This window comes from Ochotona curzoniae, unplaced genomic scaffold, assembly GCF_017591425.1.
Source record: "Ochotona curzoniae isolate NIBS_2020 unplaced genomic scaffold, NIBS_Ocur_1.0 contig_1, whole genome shotgun sequence".
Taxonomy (NCBI): Eukaryota; Metazoa; Chordata; class Mammalia; order Lagomorpha; family Ochotonidae; genus Ochotona; species Ochotona curzoniae.
Window position 1 is genome coordinate 23,328,413 of NW_024464918.1, and position 16,300 is coordinate 23,344,712.

A 16,300-nucleotide genomic window follows, 5' to 3' on the forward strand; every position below is an offset into this window, starting at 1 on the left:
TGAGAATGATATTGTAGAGGACTTTTTCTTATCACGATATCTACCACTTACTTTCAAGCAGTTCAGGGGGAAAAAAGTGGCAGAAGAGAAAGGAAAGAGTATGTACATGAGAATTCATGCCCAGGAGTGAGAGAATGTTAACTGGTAAATCCAAAGGCATTCAAGTACTCATTGCATTCCTTTGGTTTTTATAGTTCTAAAAACTTCCAAATCCAAAACTTCAAAAGTCTAAAGCCAGTACTAAAAATTGGCATACTTCTCTCACAACAAACAATACAAAAATGTTACAAGAAATTACCCTTGGTAATAGGTTGCCTTGTAGAGGTATCCTCAACAGAGTTAAATAACAACACAAAACTGTATCTGTTACACCCTGAGTATTTCCCTCTTAAGCTCAGGAATTCCACCAAGCATAGAGTAACATTTGCTACCAGACACAGGGTATTCTATTTCATTTCATAATGGTGTGACCACCAGAAAGACTATGACGTAAACAGAAATTCGCATTATGTATATTTCTTGAGCAGCTAGCTATTTCACAGCTCAGCAACTCTTATACCTTTTGTATAAAGAAGTGAATTTAATAAACATGATCCATGTTCTTGTAGGATGCTTTCAGAAGGCCAGTGGAGGAGATAGCAACTATTATGGTATAAATAATTTCAAATTTTGAAATGTCTCTGTACTTCCCTTAGTTATTATTGACAACTTACACTGCCTAATGAAAAAGGAAACAGCTAAAGCTAAAGGGTCAGTGATTTGTCCAAATGACAAAGCAAGCCTGCACCCAGGGCCTTTGGAACTTTATCATAAAATAATAAAATTATTTAGCTAATTAATTTTAAAATGAGAAAAAAAACAAATTAAAAAAAATCTTAAAAGTAAAACAAAACAAAACAAAAAAAACAACAAAGCAAGCCTGCAGGATATAAAACACATGAGCTCTACACAAGACAGACAGCTCTATGGATTTCTGTGTTTGGATAAGCACAGATCAGACTAGTGACAAAAGGAAGATGTGCACAGCAGAACGTGACTTTCCCCCGTCTCAGGTAATTGGGTAGCAATGATACACTAAAGCACAAAGGCATATTCCTCAGAATTAGATCAACATGAGCCCAAACTTAGTTCTGCCACTTAACAGCAGTCCAACCTTGGCCAAGTTCTTGAGCCTCTCTAAACCTTAGTGTCCTCGCCTTGAAAGGCCAAAAAAAAAAAAAAAAAAAAAAAGTGCCTCTTTTATGAAGGTATTATAAAAAATATGAGATAATATATATTAAAAAGCATCTGGTGTAGTTATGATTTTAAACTGGCACCTTATATTGGTAAAATTATTGATGGCAGCAAGAAGAGTTAGTAAAATCAAGATAGGAATAAAGGCAAGAACTAAAGTGTTTGCCATATGACTAATACTGTCAGAGCCCATGGTCAGTCATACAAATGGAATACTAGAAATTTGCCTATAACATTAAACTAAGAAATTCCTCATCAAACTCATAAATCGAGTTTTTTTTAAGGTGGCTAGGGGTGAGGAAGATTATAAATCCATATTCAATGTACATACCCAAATTTAATATCGATCTTATTTCTAGGATTTTCCTAAGATTTGTAAAGCTCCTAAGTTATAGCTGTAATCATAAACAGTAAAAATGGTCAAGGCAAGCTCTTAAATGGCTGGTTTTCGGGCCCCCTATTAACGTTCCTGGGAAAATAACAGCAAATGGTACAAGTGTTTGGATCCCCACTATCAATGTGAGAGGGACAGATGGAATTCCAGGCTTAAGGCTTCAGCCAGGCTGTTGTGACTATTCAGGGAGTGAACCAGAGGATTAAGGCTCTCTTTCTTAATATTTCTCCATCTGTCATTCTGCCTTTCAAATAAAACAAACCTTAAAAAAAAAAAAAAAAAAAAAGATCAGTTTTTTTGAGGGTAAAATTGGTTTCTTGTTTGGATATTCAATATTCAACACAGTCACTCACATATCGTTAAAACAATCTCAAATCCTACCAAAATAAAATAATAAAAAACTGCTGCACTCTGAGCCACTTCCTGCTTGTATGCCTGGGAAAGAAGTGCAAGATGGCCCAATTACTTGGGCACACACACCCACACAAATGACCCGGATGATGCTCCAGCTCCTGGCGTGAGTCTGGCTAAACCCTGGCCATCTGACCATTTGCAGAGTGAACCGGTGAACTGGAGCTCTCTGTCTCTCCTCTCTCTGTAGCTGACTACATAGTACTCTTCACAAAGTTAGTATATAACAAGATTTAGAGCTTAATTTCCTCAAGCAAGAAGAAAAATGAAAGCATAATTCCTATATTCAGCCATAGGTGCTGTGGAACAGCAACTTCAGTCACTGCTTAAATGCCTAGGTTCCAGCCAGTTTGAGGCCTGGGTATTGTTTCCAGTCCAGCTCCCTGTTAACCTATGATGGCCAATGTCTCAAGTATCGGTTTCCTGACACTTGACTGGGAAACCTGGATGACTCCTCAGTCTCCTTGTTTCATCACAGCCTTAGCTGTTGCAGTCATTTAGAAAATGAACTAGCACATGGCAGATCTGTTTCTCTTGCTCTTTCTCTGCTACCACGCCTTTCAAACACATAAGCACATCTTTTTCCAAAAAACAACTATATTCAACTGCCACATAACACATAACATCAGAAAGAATTCAAGGCACCTCACCTCTTGGATTTGTATCCATATCTCCAGAGGTCAGGCCAATCAGGTTGGGGCGCTGTGTCTGCGTTCTTGAAAAGAACTGTCTGTACTGAGATCTACCAGAACTGGTAATACTAGGGGCTTCTGGGTTGTAACCATCCGGCTCGTATGTATCTGAGAAAACAAAACAACAGAGTAAGTAACACATTGGGTAGAGGTCAAACTATTCCTCATTACTATAAACAACTACTAAAAAACACCTACTTTCAACAAATAATTATATCCATGTCTATACATTTCTCTCTCTCTTTTTTTTTAAAGCTTTATTTATTTTTATTACAAAGTCAGATACACAGAGAAGAGGAGAGACAGAGAGGAAGATCTTCCGTCCAATGATTCACTCCCCAACTGAGCGCAACGGCCAGAGCTGAGCCGATCCGAAGCAGGGAACCAGGAACCTCCTCTGGGTCTCCCACGCGGGTGCAGGGTCCCAAGGCTTTGGGCCGTCCTCGACTGCTTTCCCAGGCCACAAGCAGGGAGCTGGATGGGAAGTGGAGCTGCTGGGATTAGAACCGGCGCCCATATGGGATCCCGGTGTGTTCAAGGCGAGGACTTTCGCGCCACTAGGCCAAGCCGCTAGGCCCCTACACATTTCTCTTTAAGTCAGAGAATATAAATACAGCTTTTAGAAGAGAGAAAAAAACACTGCCACAAAACATACACATGTACATTTTTCTTAAACACCAATAATTCCTAAATTCAACTAGTCATTTCTACCCTGTACATTAAATCACCTGATCTAAAACTTCAAAGCACATTTTAAAGACAAACTTTCATGCAGATGAATATTATAAATGATGTGATTGGACTTCCTCTACTATCTCATAATTCACCATATTTTAAGAACTCTATAGAGAGAAGGGAACAATCTATTCATTTAGTTATCTGTACCTTAAATAGATAATAGCTGATTTCACATACAAAACTTACATCAAATACAACTAAATCAAATAAATTACATACTTATAAAAACAGTAATTATAATTACCACCCCATCAATGTGTTTTTATGCTTCCTGAACTTATACAACTCAACATTTTCTTAAAATTAAATACTACATAACTATGTTCTGAGTGTTTTTGAAAATGTTTCCAAATGTTTCTCTCTAAACAGTATTTATTGTCTTTATCCCACAAAGAATGGAAGGATTAAGACTGACTAGACACTGATCTTTGCCCGAGCAGGAAAAGCTGCAGGCTGCAGTACCAGCATTCCAGATGAGCACAGGTTAGGGTCCCAGCTGCACAACTTCAGCCCCAGCATCCTGCCTCTGTGCCAGGGAAAGTAGTGCAGGATGGCCCAAGTGCTTCAGTTCCTTCACTCATGTGAGAACCCAAAAAACTCCTGGCTAACTGCTTTGGACCAGCCCAGCTCTAGCCATCACAGCCATTTGAAGTGAACCAGCAGGTGGAAAAGCAAGCTTCCACCTGTTTTTCTCAACCACCTCCTCCCTCAGTTATGCTTTTCAAATATACATAAATCTTTAATTAATAAATAAAACACTAATCTTCACAGCTGTGATTTAGAAGTCTATTTATCTTTTGTTCTTCCTTCTAAATGGAAAAATTCCATATGTAACTCACATCAAGTTTTAGCTACAATTTAAAGTGTTTTCAAATCTTTACCACTGGCCAGCATTTCTACATGCAGATTGTAAAATAAATGGATTAGGGGCTGGCCTTGTGGTTTAACAGGCTCCACTTCCCACCCCGCTCCCTGTTTCTGACCTGGGAAATCAGCAGAGAATGGCTCAAGTACTTGGGCCCCTACACTGACCTAGGGGATCCAGAAAGGAGCTCCTGGCTTCAGATCTGTCAGTTCTGGCCACTGTGTCCATTTGGGGAGTGAACTAACAGAAGGAAGATCCTCTCTGTCTTTCCTCTCTGAAAACCTCTCAAGTAAAAGTAAACAAATCTTTAAAAAAAAAAAAAAAAACAGATTAGGATGTCACCACGCCCCGGTCAGGGCCTGTGGGCATGGCTCAGTGTTGCTGCTACAGCAATCCAGACTCACCACCTGTCCCTTCCCGGGGCACTCAGGCCACACTAGCCCTGGAGCAGTGGTGGGAAGGTTGCGGACCCATCCTCCTAGAGCGCTACCACCGTACATCTGTGCTTCAGCAAGAGGGCAGGCTGTGAAGGAAGTGGTCCCACAGGTCTCACAGCCCACACTGGGGCTGCCGAGGCACCTCAGGGCTCTGAACTCTGACTCTGGGTTTCCTCCTGACTGCCCTGGCCGCACACTCAGCATAAACTGCACCATTTGGACCCTGAGCACCTCACCGTGCACCTTGCCTAATGATCGAGCCCTGAAGAAAGCAACAGCAGATATTCTGAGCTCCTTCTTGAAAAACAGGAGGAGGAGGAAGCAGCGGTGGCCAGAGCCTCACCTCATGGAGCACGCCCTGATGGTCCTCTGGCGTCTCTCTCATCACCCCCAACTCCTACCACACCAGCACCCACTTTGGGCCCCACTCCAGTTACTCCTCAGTGAAGGCTCCCTGAGGTGACCAGGTCCCAGCCGAGACTAGGGACTTAAGAAACCTGAGAGAAAATGAAAAGGGAAATTCTTTTTTTTTTTTTTTAATTATTAAATAAAGAAGAAAGCAGATAGACCGGGGGAGAGGGGACAGATTAACAGATCATCCCATTTAGGGGACCATCTTGGCCTGTAATGATGGGAGATTGCTGCTCCCATCAAAGTAAACACAAGATTCTAAGAAGTCTCCATGGCAGGACATTTCTCCAACTCAACCTTCTCAGACTGACTCTGTTCCATGAACACTGAGCTTCCCTAATTTCTGATTCATAAGCAAATTCTCTCCTCACACAAAACACCCCTGGGTTACCATGAGTCTGAAATAAATAAAATGTCATTAAGCAAGGTGAAGACAGAACAAATCAATCAACTACTCCAGCCATGTGTTGGCAGCGAAAAACTGGGCAAACGGAGACTCTAGGGTGGACCATGTCAATCAGTAGATTTTTCAGCGACCTCATCGTGCTTGAAAAGGTGAGATTCAGAACAATTCATAGCTGTTCAACTATCAAAACCACTTGAACAAGACCCTTGGAGCATGCCCCACATCAGGGACCTGGGATGGGTGGGAGGCTGGATGGGACTTCTCCCTTCATCTTCCCCTTTACCCCAGATACAGAAAAAAAACAATGTGGAAATAATAGTCTCACCCACTTTCCTGTAGCCCTTGAACCTTTGTGCCTTAATTAACTATGTAAAGATTTTCAAAAATAAAGAAAAAATATTTTTAAAAAGTATATGTGGTATCCACTTGAAACATGAGGGCCAGTAATGAACCACAGTAGGCTGAGCCTCTGGTTGAGGCATTGGCATTCAATATGGTATGCTAATTTGTGTCCTGGCTGCTCCACTTTTGACCCAGCTCTCTGTTTCTGGTCTGGGAAAGCAGTGAAAGATGGCTCAAGGCCTTGGGATTCCTCATTCACATGAAAGACCCTGAGGGGACTCCCAGCTCTTGGCTTAGCTTTAAATCAGCTTAGCTCCAATCATTTTAGCCATCTGGCTGGAAAATGAACCAGTGGATGGAGGCCCTCTTTTTCTCTCCCAGTCTGTTTAACTCTGTCATTAAAATAAAATAAAATAAATAACTAGAAACGCTGATTAGCATTCCTTCTCTTTACCTCATTCCCATTCTCGTTTGGTTTTGAAAATGGTTCACAAAATGTGTCAACAATAAAAGCTGTTTCTCTTTAATAAAATGTTAAACAATGGGTAGAACCAAGATGGCAGAATAGGGTAAGGACATGTTTAAAAGGACAGTGAAGCATTTAATCAGGATGAAGCAGAGAGGACACATTCCAGGAAATAGGAGAGGACAGAACAACAGAGGGGTACCTGGAGACTGACAAACACAGCAAAGCAGTGAAAACAATGGTGTGGTGATGCAGTGACTGATAATCCAGCTGCATTCAGTTAATGGCGACCCGAACTCCACCAGCAACCAGGTGGGAAGGGACTTTCACTGGGAGCTTGGGAGTAAACCCAAGAACTGTCCATCCTGCTGGTCTGTTTGATTTGACCAGGAGCAGAGACAGAGCAGCAGATCCCAGACAGGCAGTGCGAGAACAGGGTAGATTTCAGAGCCCAGTCAGCCCCCTAGAGCCGAACTGGGCACCATTTTGCCTAGGGAGGCAAAGGCAAAGGAAAGGACAGAGCATACGCTGAGCTGGGAGTGAACTCATTTCTGACTCAGTGAACTGCAGCAACGTGGCATCCTACAGGTTCCACCCAAGACAGGTCTGGGTAACCCTCAGACCTGATATATAGCAGATCAAGAACTCTAGTAGTAGCACGTCAGGTGCCATTTTGTACGCTGTGGCAAAAGTTTTAGGATTGCAGGGGCAACAGTGAACTGCACATGTGCTGAGCTCACAAGAACACACAGTTCAGCGGATTGCACTGGTCCCACAGGAAAATAACAATGACTTTAGCATCATATGGGTCAGAATAGGTCCATGTGGCACCAGACCTACTGGCCAACAGGTTCCGGCAAGATCAGCACCAACAACAACCTAGCTCTATATGACATCTGGTGTATCCCTAATCCTGGGACCTGCTCCAACCGGAAGTGGGAGAAAGGTTGCAGAGACAACAGTGCAACCTCAGCATGATATCACATGGGGTGGAAAATGGTGAGCCAGCAGCTGGGGCTGTAGAGACCATGGTGGAAATCTAACATAAGAACCCAGACCTGGAAATCACTGGAGGCAATAGCATAATTTGCTGCAAAGAAAGAACCATAAACCAACTGCAGTAAGTAAAATTGAACAGTAGACCTATGGGTGACAGAGCTTAGAAACCTGCCCCAAAGAAAAGAATCTGGTAACTAGAATTGCAATGACCAACAGCAAAAGAAGACACACAGGCAAAATGAATATTACTGAAGACTCCCCCGTAAAAGAGCAAAACCCTATGCCAACCTCAGAGTTAACTGAGGGAGACATCGAGAAAATGGGGAACACAGAATTCAGAAAACTCACTATAAAGCTTCTGATCAACAATGAGAAGCACATACAAGAGTTCAAAGAATTTAAGGAATATGTTACACAAGAAATAGCAACAATAGAGCAAATCAAGGCTGATATTATCAGAAATTAGGAACACAGTAGAGCAAATTAAAAGTACAATGGAGAGTCTCCAAAATAGAATGAAGCAAACAGAAGAAAGAATCTCAGAATTGGAAGATATTTCCTGTCACCAGGGGAAGCAAACAAAAAGCTGGAAGCAGAGCTGGATCAGGCCAAAAAAAGTATTCAAGAATTGAAAGACACTATTAAGAGGCCTAATATAAGAGTTATGGGAGTCCCAGAAGGTGCAGAAAGATAAACTGGTTTTACAAACATATTTAATGAAATAATAAGGGAAATTTTCCCTAATCTATAGAAAGAATTGGGAAATAACATCCAGGAGGGGCAGAGAACTCCCAACAGGCCAGATTAAAAGCGATCTTCAGTATGACACATGATCATCAAGCTCTATGCAATTGAACATAAGGAAAAGATCCTTAAAGTGCATGAAAAAAAAATCAACTGACATATAGAGGAACGAAAATTAAACTCAAAGCTGATATCTCACAGGAAACTCTTCAGGCAAGAAAAGAATGGAATGACATATTCCAGATTCTAAAAGAAAAAAATGGTCAGCCCAGGATAATATATCCAGCAAAGCTTTCTTTTGTCTTTGAAAATGAAATCAAATTCTTCCACAGTAAAGAAAAGTTAAAAGAGTTTGCCTCTTTCAAAGCTGCCCTACAATATTTAAATATGTTCTCCTGAAAGAGAAGAGGAATAGTACCCAACAAAACCAAAGGCAAATGTGAAGAACATCCCAGTAAAATGACAACAGAAGACTAAATCAATGAACAACCTATTCCTAAAATGACAAGACCAAATTACCACCCATACATATCAACCCTGAATGTAAATGGCTTGAGCTCAATCAAAAGTCACAGATTAGTAGATTGGATTAAAAAACAAAACCCATTTATTTGTCCAACAGGAGACAAATTTCACCAACAAAAATCAGCAGAAACTATATCTCATGGATTTTGATTTTTTTGTTTTTGTTAGTTTAATCTCTTCAAAGCAGGTTTTTCTGGTTAAATTCTTCAATGACTCATAGATCATACAGTAGCATCATTTTCTTTAAGGTTCTTGATTTTCATTTCTTCAGCGACACATTAGTCATTCAGTAGCATGTTATTTAACTTCATGGTGTTGTTAATTTCTTTTTTCTTCCTGTTGTTGATTTTGTTTTGTGTCTTTTCACTTAAGGGGATGTATAGTAGCTGTGTAATGGAGATTGCCATATCTAGTAACATGTTATTTAACTTCATGGCATTATAAATTTCTATTTTTCTTTCTATTGTTGATTTTGTACTGTGACTTTTAATTTAACGGGCTGTACAGCAACTGTGAAATGGGAGACTAACATATCCAGAAGTGAGGATACAATGTAGCATGCATCTCTACTTCCAGACAAACATGGACTTAAAATGAAAGTGCTTATTATATCTTGACAAACAACAGGATGCTGGACTCTGCCATTACCCGTGCTGGCAATGATGGATGGTGTATGAAGAAGTATACTTTAGTAATGATATGGGGGAACTATGCTGGTGGGGGGGAAATTGGGGAGGGGATAAGGGAAATCCCAGGAGCCTCTTTAACTGTATCATAAAATGATAATAATAATAAATAAAGATTAAAGAAATGTTAAGTAATGTTGAAAATCATCACTAGGCTCATTTGTATTTTCCCTCCTCAAGAGAACAGGTCAGAAAATTTAATAAATTATCATCACAATGATGAGACTATAGAATCGGTATTTCATCCCCAAGCTCGCACTCAGTCTCTAAATTGAATGGTAGTGGTTAATGTAACCACATGAACTCTGCATTTTAAGAGGGCCAGGCTTAGGGCTAACCTCCAAGGAGTATTATTTGGATCTCATATTTAATTTATATTCTAACTCTCCTCTCTGTAATTTCTGGTTTTTTTAAGAGTTATTTTATTATGTTTATTGTAAAGTCAGATATACAGAGAGGAGGATCTTCCATTCACTGATTCACTTCCCAAGCGGCTGCAATGGCCGGAAGTGTGCCGATCCGAAGCCAGGTGCTCTTCTGGTTCTCCCATGTGGGTGCGGGGTTCCAAGGCTTTGGGCCATCCTTGCCTGCTTTCCCAGGCCACTAACAGGGAGCTGGATGGGCAGCGGGGCCTCCAGGACATGAACCAGGCATCATATGGGATCCCAGCACATGTAAGGCAAGGACTTTAGCCACTACATTACCTTGCCAGATCCTGTAATTAGTTTCTTTAAACCAACTAAAGGTAGTCTGAATCAAAAGGAAGGTCCTCCTCAAAGAAATATATACACTTCAACAACACATGCAACTTACAAGCATATTTCACCTCCTTGTTTATTAAATGCAGGTTTATTTAAGGCCAATATAATTTGAAGACAACATGAAAATAAAAGCTTCTAAGGTCACAGCCCTCATTTAAAGACAACATACGGGCTGGGTGTGGTGGCCTAGAGGCTAAAATCTTTGCCTTGCACCTCCCAGGATCCCATATAGTCGCCCATTCTAATCCCATTGGCCCTGTTTCCCATCCAGCTCCCTGCTTGTGGCCTGGGAAAGCAGTCAAGGACGGCCCAAAGCCTTGGGACCCTGAACCCATGTGGGAGACCTGAAGAAGCTCCTTCCTCCTAGCTTCGGATTGGTGTAGCTCCAGCCATTGCGGCTGCTTTGGGAGTGAATCGTTGGACAGAAGATCTTCCTCTCAGGTCGACCACTTTATTATGGTACACAAGATCAACAAGGAGGATGGTCTTCTGTAGCAAAGCTTACCTGGGACCAGAGGGGTGGGACTGGAGACTGAGGTATGGTACCCAATGGAAGATCCCATGAGGTTGCGAGGTGGTACCAAGCGAGCTGCCAACAGAGGAGGCGGTGTCCCTAACTGAATTCGCTCAGATGCAGCAGCACCATGCTCACGAGAATACATGGGCTGTCCTGAGGAGGAAAAAACAAGAGAACAGCTGAGACTCAGGTTCCAGAGCTTCTCTTAGACAAAGATGCACTTATTAAAATCTTGAACTAAGAACACAAATTTTACCAACAGGAACAGTAAGGGAGAAGGACATTATTGAGATTCTCTTCAGTTCATGAGAGCCCTGATATGTAACCAGTTAGGATACATTGATGTAAAAAGAATAAGATTTAGGCAATCCAATTATATAATCCCATATTTTACAATCTTAAAAACAGAATCTAGGTAATAACTTTGCTAAAAGTTAAATAACCAACTCCATCATGTTATAAGACAAAGAATCCCTGAGCTAACAATTTTGTATACAATAAGACAGAGATACGCAGACAAGTAAGAAGGGTATCATACACCAAACACAAACAAGGGACAGACTTGGATGCTGGGCTAGAGTGCCTGAGTGCTCCTGGATTCAGTGCTTGCCTCTAGCTCCAGAATCCAGCCACTTGATCGTATCAGAGGGCCTAGACCCCACACCTGCCTCTAGTCTGTGAATCCACATAATGACCAGAGCAAGCATTTCAGGAATGAATCAAGGGATATCTCTATCTACCCAAGTTTTCAAATTAAAAAAAACTAACAGGGTCCGGCGTGGTATCCTAGTAGTTGAAGTCCTCTCCTTGAGGGTGCCAGGATCCCATACAGTCACCAGTTCTAATCCCAGCAGCCCCACTTTCCATCCAGCTCCCTGCCTGTGGCCTGGGAAAGCAGTCAAGGACGGCCCAAAGCTTTGGGACCCTGCACCCATGAGACCTGGAAGAAGTTCCTGGATCCTGGCTTTGGATCAGCATAGCATCGGTCGTTGCGCTCACGTGGGGAGTGAATCATCGAACGGAAGAGCTTCCTCTCTGTCTCTCCTCCTCTCTGTATATCTGACTTTCCAATAAATAAAATCTTAAAAAAAAAAAAAAAATAAGGAGAAGGTTTGGAAGTAGAGCAGCTGGGACTTGAACCAGCACACATATGAGATGTCAGCAGCATAGGAGTAGACCTAATGGCCAGAGGCCCAAGAGGTCCCAGAGGGACCAAGGTGGTGGTATACTGTCTAAAATCCAGTCTGTATCCTGTGTGGGTACTCTCAGCCAACCCATTATTAGCATGCCTGGGAAAGCAGCATAGGACGGTTCAAGTTCACGGGCCACTGTCACCTACATCAGGAGACACAAAGGAAGCTCCTGGTTTTCCTCTGGCCCAGCCCCAGTCATTGCAGCTACTTGGGATGGAATATGACAATGGAAAACTTATCTGCATCTCTCTCTCTCTTTTTTTGGCTCCGCCTGTCAAATTACAAAACAAGCACTTTTTCTTCTTACATGTCTAGTATCAGTTCTCACATTTTTAATTCCTATTCTAAAGACAGTCTTTATCCAAAGTAAAATTTTAGTCCCTTTCCATAACTTCCCTGATTTTTCCTAATTTTCGTGGGGGAAAAATTTGTAAGATAACCTAAAATTCATACTGAAAAGAAACAAACAGAAAGGAAAGCTACACCTTCCAAAGAGTATCCATGTTTATTATTATCTTCTGTATCACAGTATTTTGTGTCCTAAATGGTGTCTGGTACGTGGTAGGAACTCAACAGTCCCTTAAAGAGGAGGTTAAACCATAAAGTACCCAGAGAACAATGCTGAAATGGGTACTATGACAACTAATGTAAACTGCAAAGGGAGAGAATCTCTGCACAGCATTCTGATTCACCTTTCTAGACACTATAGCCCGGGACCACACCAAAAAATGCTACCTATTCTACAAAATTAAATGAGCAAATCTCAAGTTACTAAACATGGTGTTTTACTATTTGTATAGCTACAGGAGAACTATCTTCTAAAAGATTATTTATGAGAACTCAAAGAGTGGACAATTACCTTCAATCCAAGAACCACCAAGGATGCTACATGCATCCATTACTTGAACCACACGCTGCACTGGGTCTGACAGCAACCATGGGATGTCACAATGCCACTCATCCATATTCATCTGTATATTCCCAGCACCTAGCACTAACACTGGAACAAACACCTACTTTTATCTCTGTAAGTCTAGATTTCATTGTTATTTATTTGGAATCTCTAATTTTCACAACAAAATAAAAAAATCTTATATGCTGTTTTTTATTTATAAATACTTTGTGTGCTATGAATGTTAACCATTATAATGGCAATGAAATATCCATAATTTAGACCTTTCCCACTTGTTAAACTTTCAGGACAGTTCAAGCTCTCTGTTACACTACAAACATAACACAGCTGTTAACATTCAAGTTCCAGGGTTTTTGAAACCAGATTACAATAGTTAAAAAAAAATAAACCCTGGGCCCGGTGCTGTGGTCTAGCAGCTAAAGTCATCGCCTTGAATGTGCCGGGATCCCATATGGACGCCGGTTCTAATCCCGCAGCCCCGCTTCCCATCCAGCTCCCTGCCTGTGGCCAGGGAAAGCAGTCGAGGATGGCCCAAAGCTTTGGGACCCTGCACCCGCGTGGGAGACCTGGAAGAGCTCCTGGCTCCTGGATTGGGATCAGCTCAGTACCAGCAGTTGCAGTCACTTGGGGGAGTGAATCATCAGATGGAAGAGCTTCCTCTCTGTCTCTCCTCCTTTCTCTCTCTCTCTCTATATATATATATATCTCACTTTGCAATATAAATAAATCTTAAAAGAAAAAAAACCTAAAGAATTTAAAAGAGTCAACTTAATTGGCTAAGAAACAATGTAAAATAATCTGTTTGAGCAACATAATTTCCATAAGACATAAAAGCTGATGACTGATACTCTATGCTACAATCTACTCCTGCAAATCTATAGGACTACAATATATACACTTCAATTTTTTTTTACTGTTTGGCTTATTATTAGAAACTATATTCTAGGTTTTCAAATGTCTCTATAAACTTTAGAACAAAATTCTAGGTTTTCCTTAAAAAAGGAAGAAACCACAAACTTGCTTGTATAGCAGTTATAAAAATGTCTGATATGAATATTCTTACATAATATGCTTGTGCAGCAGTTATAAAAACATCTAATATAGGCTCAGCGCAATAGCCTAAAGTCTAAAACTGCCTTGCACACACCTGGATCCCATATGGGCACCGGTTCATGTCCCAACTGCCCCACTTTCCATCCAGCTTCCTGCTTGTGGCCTGGGAAAGCAGTGAAGAGCGGCCCAATGCTTTCTGAGACCCTGTACATGCACTGGAGACCTGGAAGAAGCTCCTGGTGGGCCTGGCGCACTAGCCTAGCAGCTAAAGTCCTTGCCCTGCATGCACCGGGATTCCATATGGACACCAGTTCTAATCCCAGTTGCCCTAATTCCCATCCAACTCTCTGCTTATGGCCTGGGAAAGCAGTCGAAGACTGCACATATGTGGGAGACGTGAAAGAAGCTCCTGGACCCTAGCTTCGGATTGGTTTAGCTCCAGCTGTTGCAGCCACTTGGAGAGACTTTGCAATAAAAATTAAAAATAAATCTTAAAATAACAATAAGAATGCAAAAAGAACATACATTGTGAAAAATACTAATCAGAAGAATGATAATAAATATAAAATATAAAGTACTTAAGTAATAGATATTTGTTTTCTGAATAAGCTCAAAGGATTGTAAGATTTATATACACAAAAAATTATCAAGTAAGGGTCAGCGTTGTGGCATAGCAAGTAAAGTCACTGCCTGCAAATGCCAACATTCCACATAGGTGCTGGTTTGTATCCAATTGCTCCACTTCTGATCCAGCTCCAGGTTAACAGCCTGGAAAAGCAGTGGAAGATGTTCCAAGTGCTTGGGCCGCTGGCTTCCGTGGAGGAGATCTGGGTTTCAGCCCTGGCTGTCAGGGCCATCCGAGGAGTGAACTATTTATCTGTCTCTCCTATTCTGTACTTCTGCCCTTCAAATTTAAAAAAAAAAAATTGTAACTTTTAAAAACGAAGAACAAGAGGACAGTGACATTGGTTAAGAAGCTTACTTAAAATCAAAAAGTGATTGAACAAGGAGTTAACTATTTTGGTCAAACTGCCTCTTTATGACAAGTAGGAGAAAAGTATGTTTAGAAGAAAGAAATCTAATGATACAGTTACACAAGAGATTAAGACAATCACAGTTGCATAACGATATAATACAATCACTTAGATTTACATAGAAAAACCTCATATCTGACATTTTAACAACCACTCGTTTGTTTTTTAAGAAATAAAAAGAGCTTGAGTATACCAAATATCTAAGAAATGAAAGAGATTAAAACAAACTATGACAAATCTTAAAACACTCTAAACCTCAAACACTACTACTTAAACAATGGATTTCTATCATTATCTCAACATGTTAAATATGTTAGATTTATCTTACCCAGTCTTTTGCAAGCTTCTCAGGAGATAACCCTCACAGTTTAAAGTCAGAGAGACAACTATTGAACACAGAATCAAAACAAGTTCCCTGAAACTAAATGTTACGATTTCTCTAAAACACAAGGCTTTGTTTTTCTCTCATGTATTACACAAATTAAAATATGGCTATGTGACATAATAAAAACAATATATGTTACAGAATCTGTAAGAATATAAACCAGTCATTAACTGGAGCTGGGATGTGACACAATAGATTAAAACCACCACCTGCAATGTGACATCCCACAGGATTGCCCGTTTCAGTCCTGGCTGCTCTACTTCTGATGCAGCATCCTGCTAATGTGCCTGGGAAAGCAGCAGAGAATGGCCAGAGTGCTTGGGCCTCTGCCACGACCCTCCATGGGAGACCTGCCTGGGGTTACAGGCTCCTGGCCTCAGCCTGGCCCTGCCCTGGGTGATGAAACTATTCAAAAGTGAACCAGCGCATCGAAGATGGATCTGCTGCCCACCTCACTCCACTCCTGTCTCAGCAACTCAGCTTTGCAAATAAATAAATAAATCTTCAAAATATAATCATTTTTCAAAGGGTAATACTGATATGGCAAAACCTGGCTCTTCAGCATCTCAAAGATTCTAAGTCAAACAACATTTACTTACGTTCTGATACTGTATAAAGGAGGTTCTGGGGTAAAGGAGGAGGTAGTCTTGCTCCTACTGGTGCAAGATTGGGCACTGCACTTGTCCCAGGCTGATCACGGCTGTTTATTAAACTTGACTGTGTTATGGGTGGTCCTACAGACAACAGAAAGTGAAATATAGAGCACTGATATTTCCTAACAAAAATAGTCAAGTGTTGGGGCCATGTTGAGGCACAGTGGGCTAAATAAGACACCACCTGTGATGCCAAGATCCTACAGAGGCCAATTCATGTCCTGGTTGTTCTACTTCCAGTCTAGCTTCCTGTTAAGGTATCTGGGAAAGCAGCAAAAGAAAGCCAAAGTGCTTGAGCCCCTGCCACGCACATGAAAGATCTGAATGAAGCTCCTGGTTCCTGCCTTTAATCTGTATCTTTACAAAGATCTCCAACGTACTAATACTCATTTTGATACTCAAAATATCTTCTTTGGTTTTGAACAGAATTAGACAATTTAAC

The 16,300-nt window shown here is 41.0% G+C and overlaps 1 protein-coding gene across 5 annotated transcripts in view; it reads right to left on the reverse strand.

Moving 5' to 3' along the window:
- The window catches only part of RBM27 (RNA binding motif protein 27), a 57,838-nt gene that overhangs the window by 19,686 nt on the left and 21,852 nt on the right, over window positions 1–16,300 (reverse strand). For 2 of the 5 annotated variants that reach the window (XM_040998733.1, XM_040998895.1), the window contains exons 8-10: window positions 15,805–15,939; window positions 10,616–10,780; window positions 2,689–2,838 (exon numbers count right to left, since the gene is read on the reverse strand). In XM_040998733.1, coding sequence (XP_040854667.1) covers window positions 2,689–2,838; window positions 10,616–10,780; window positions 15,805–15,939 — 450 coding nt within the window. The remainder of the gene's footprint in view (window positions 1–2,688; window positions 2,839–10,615; window positions 10,781–15,804; window positions 15,940–16,300) is intronic. The other 3 variants (XM_040998978.1, XM_040999040.1, XM_040998814.1) reach the window with 2 other exon arrangements.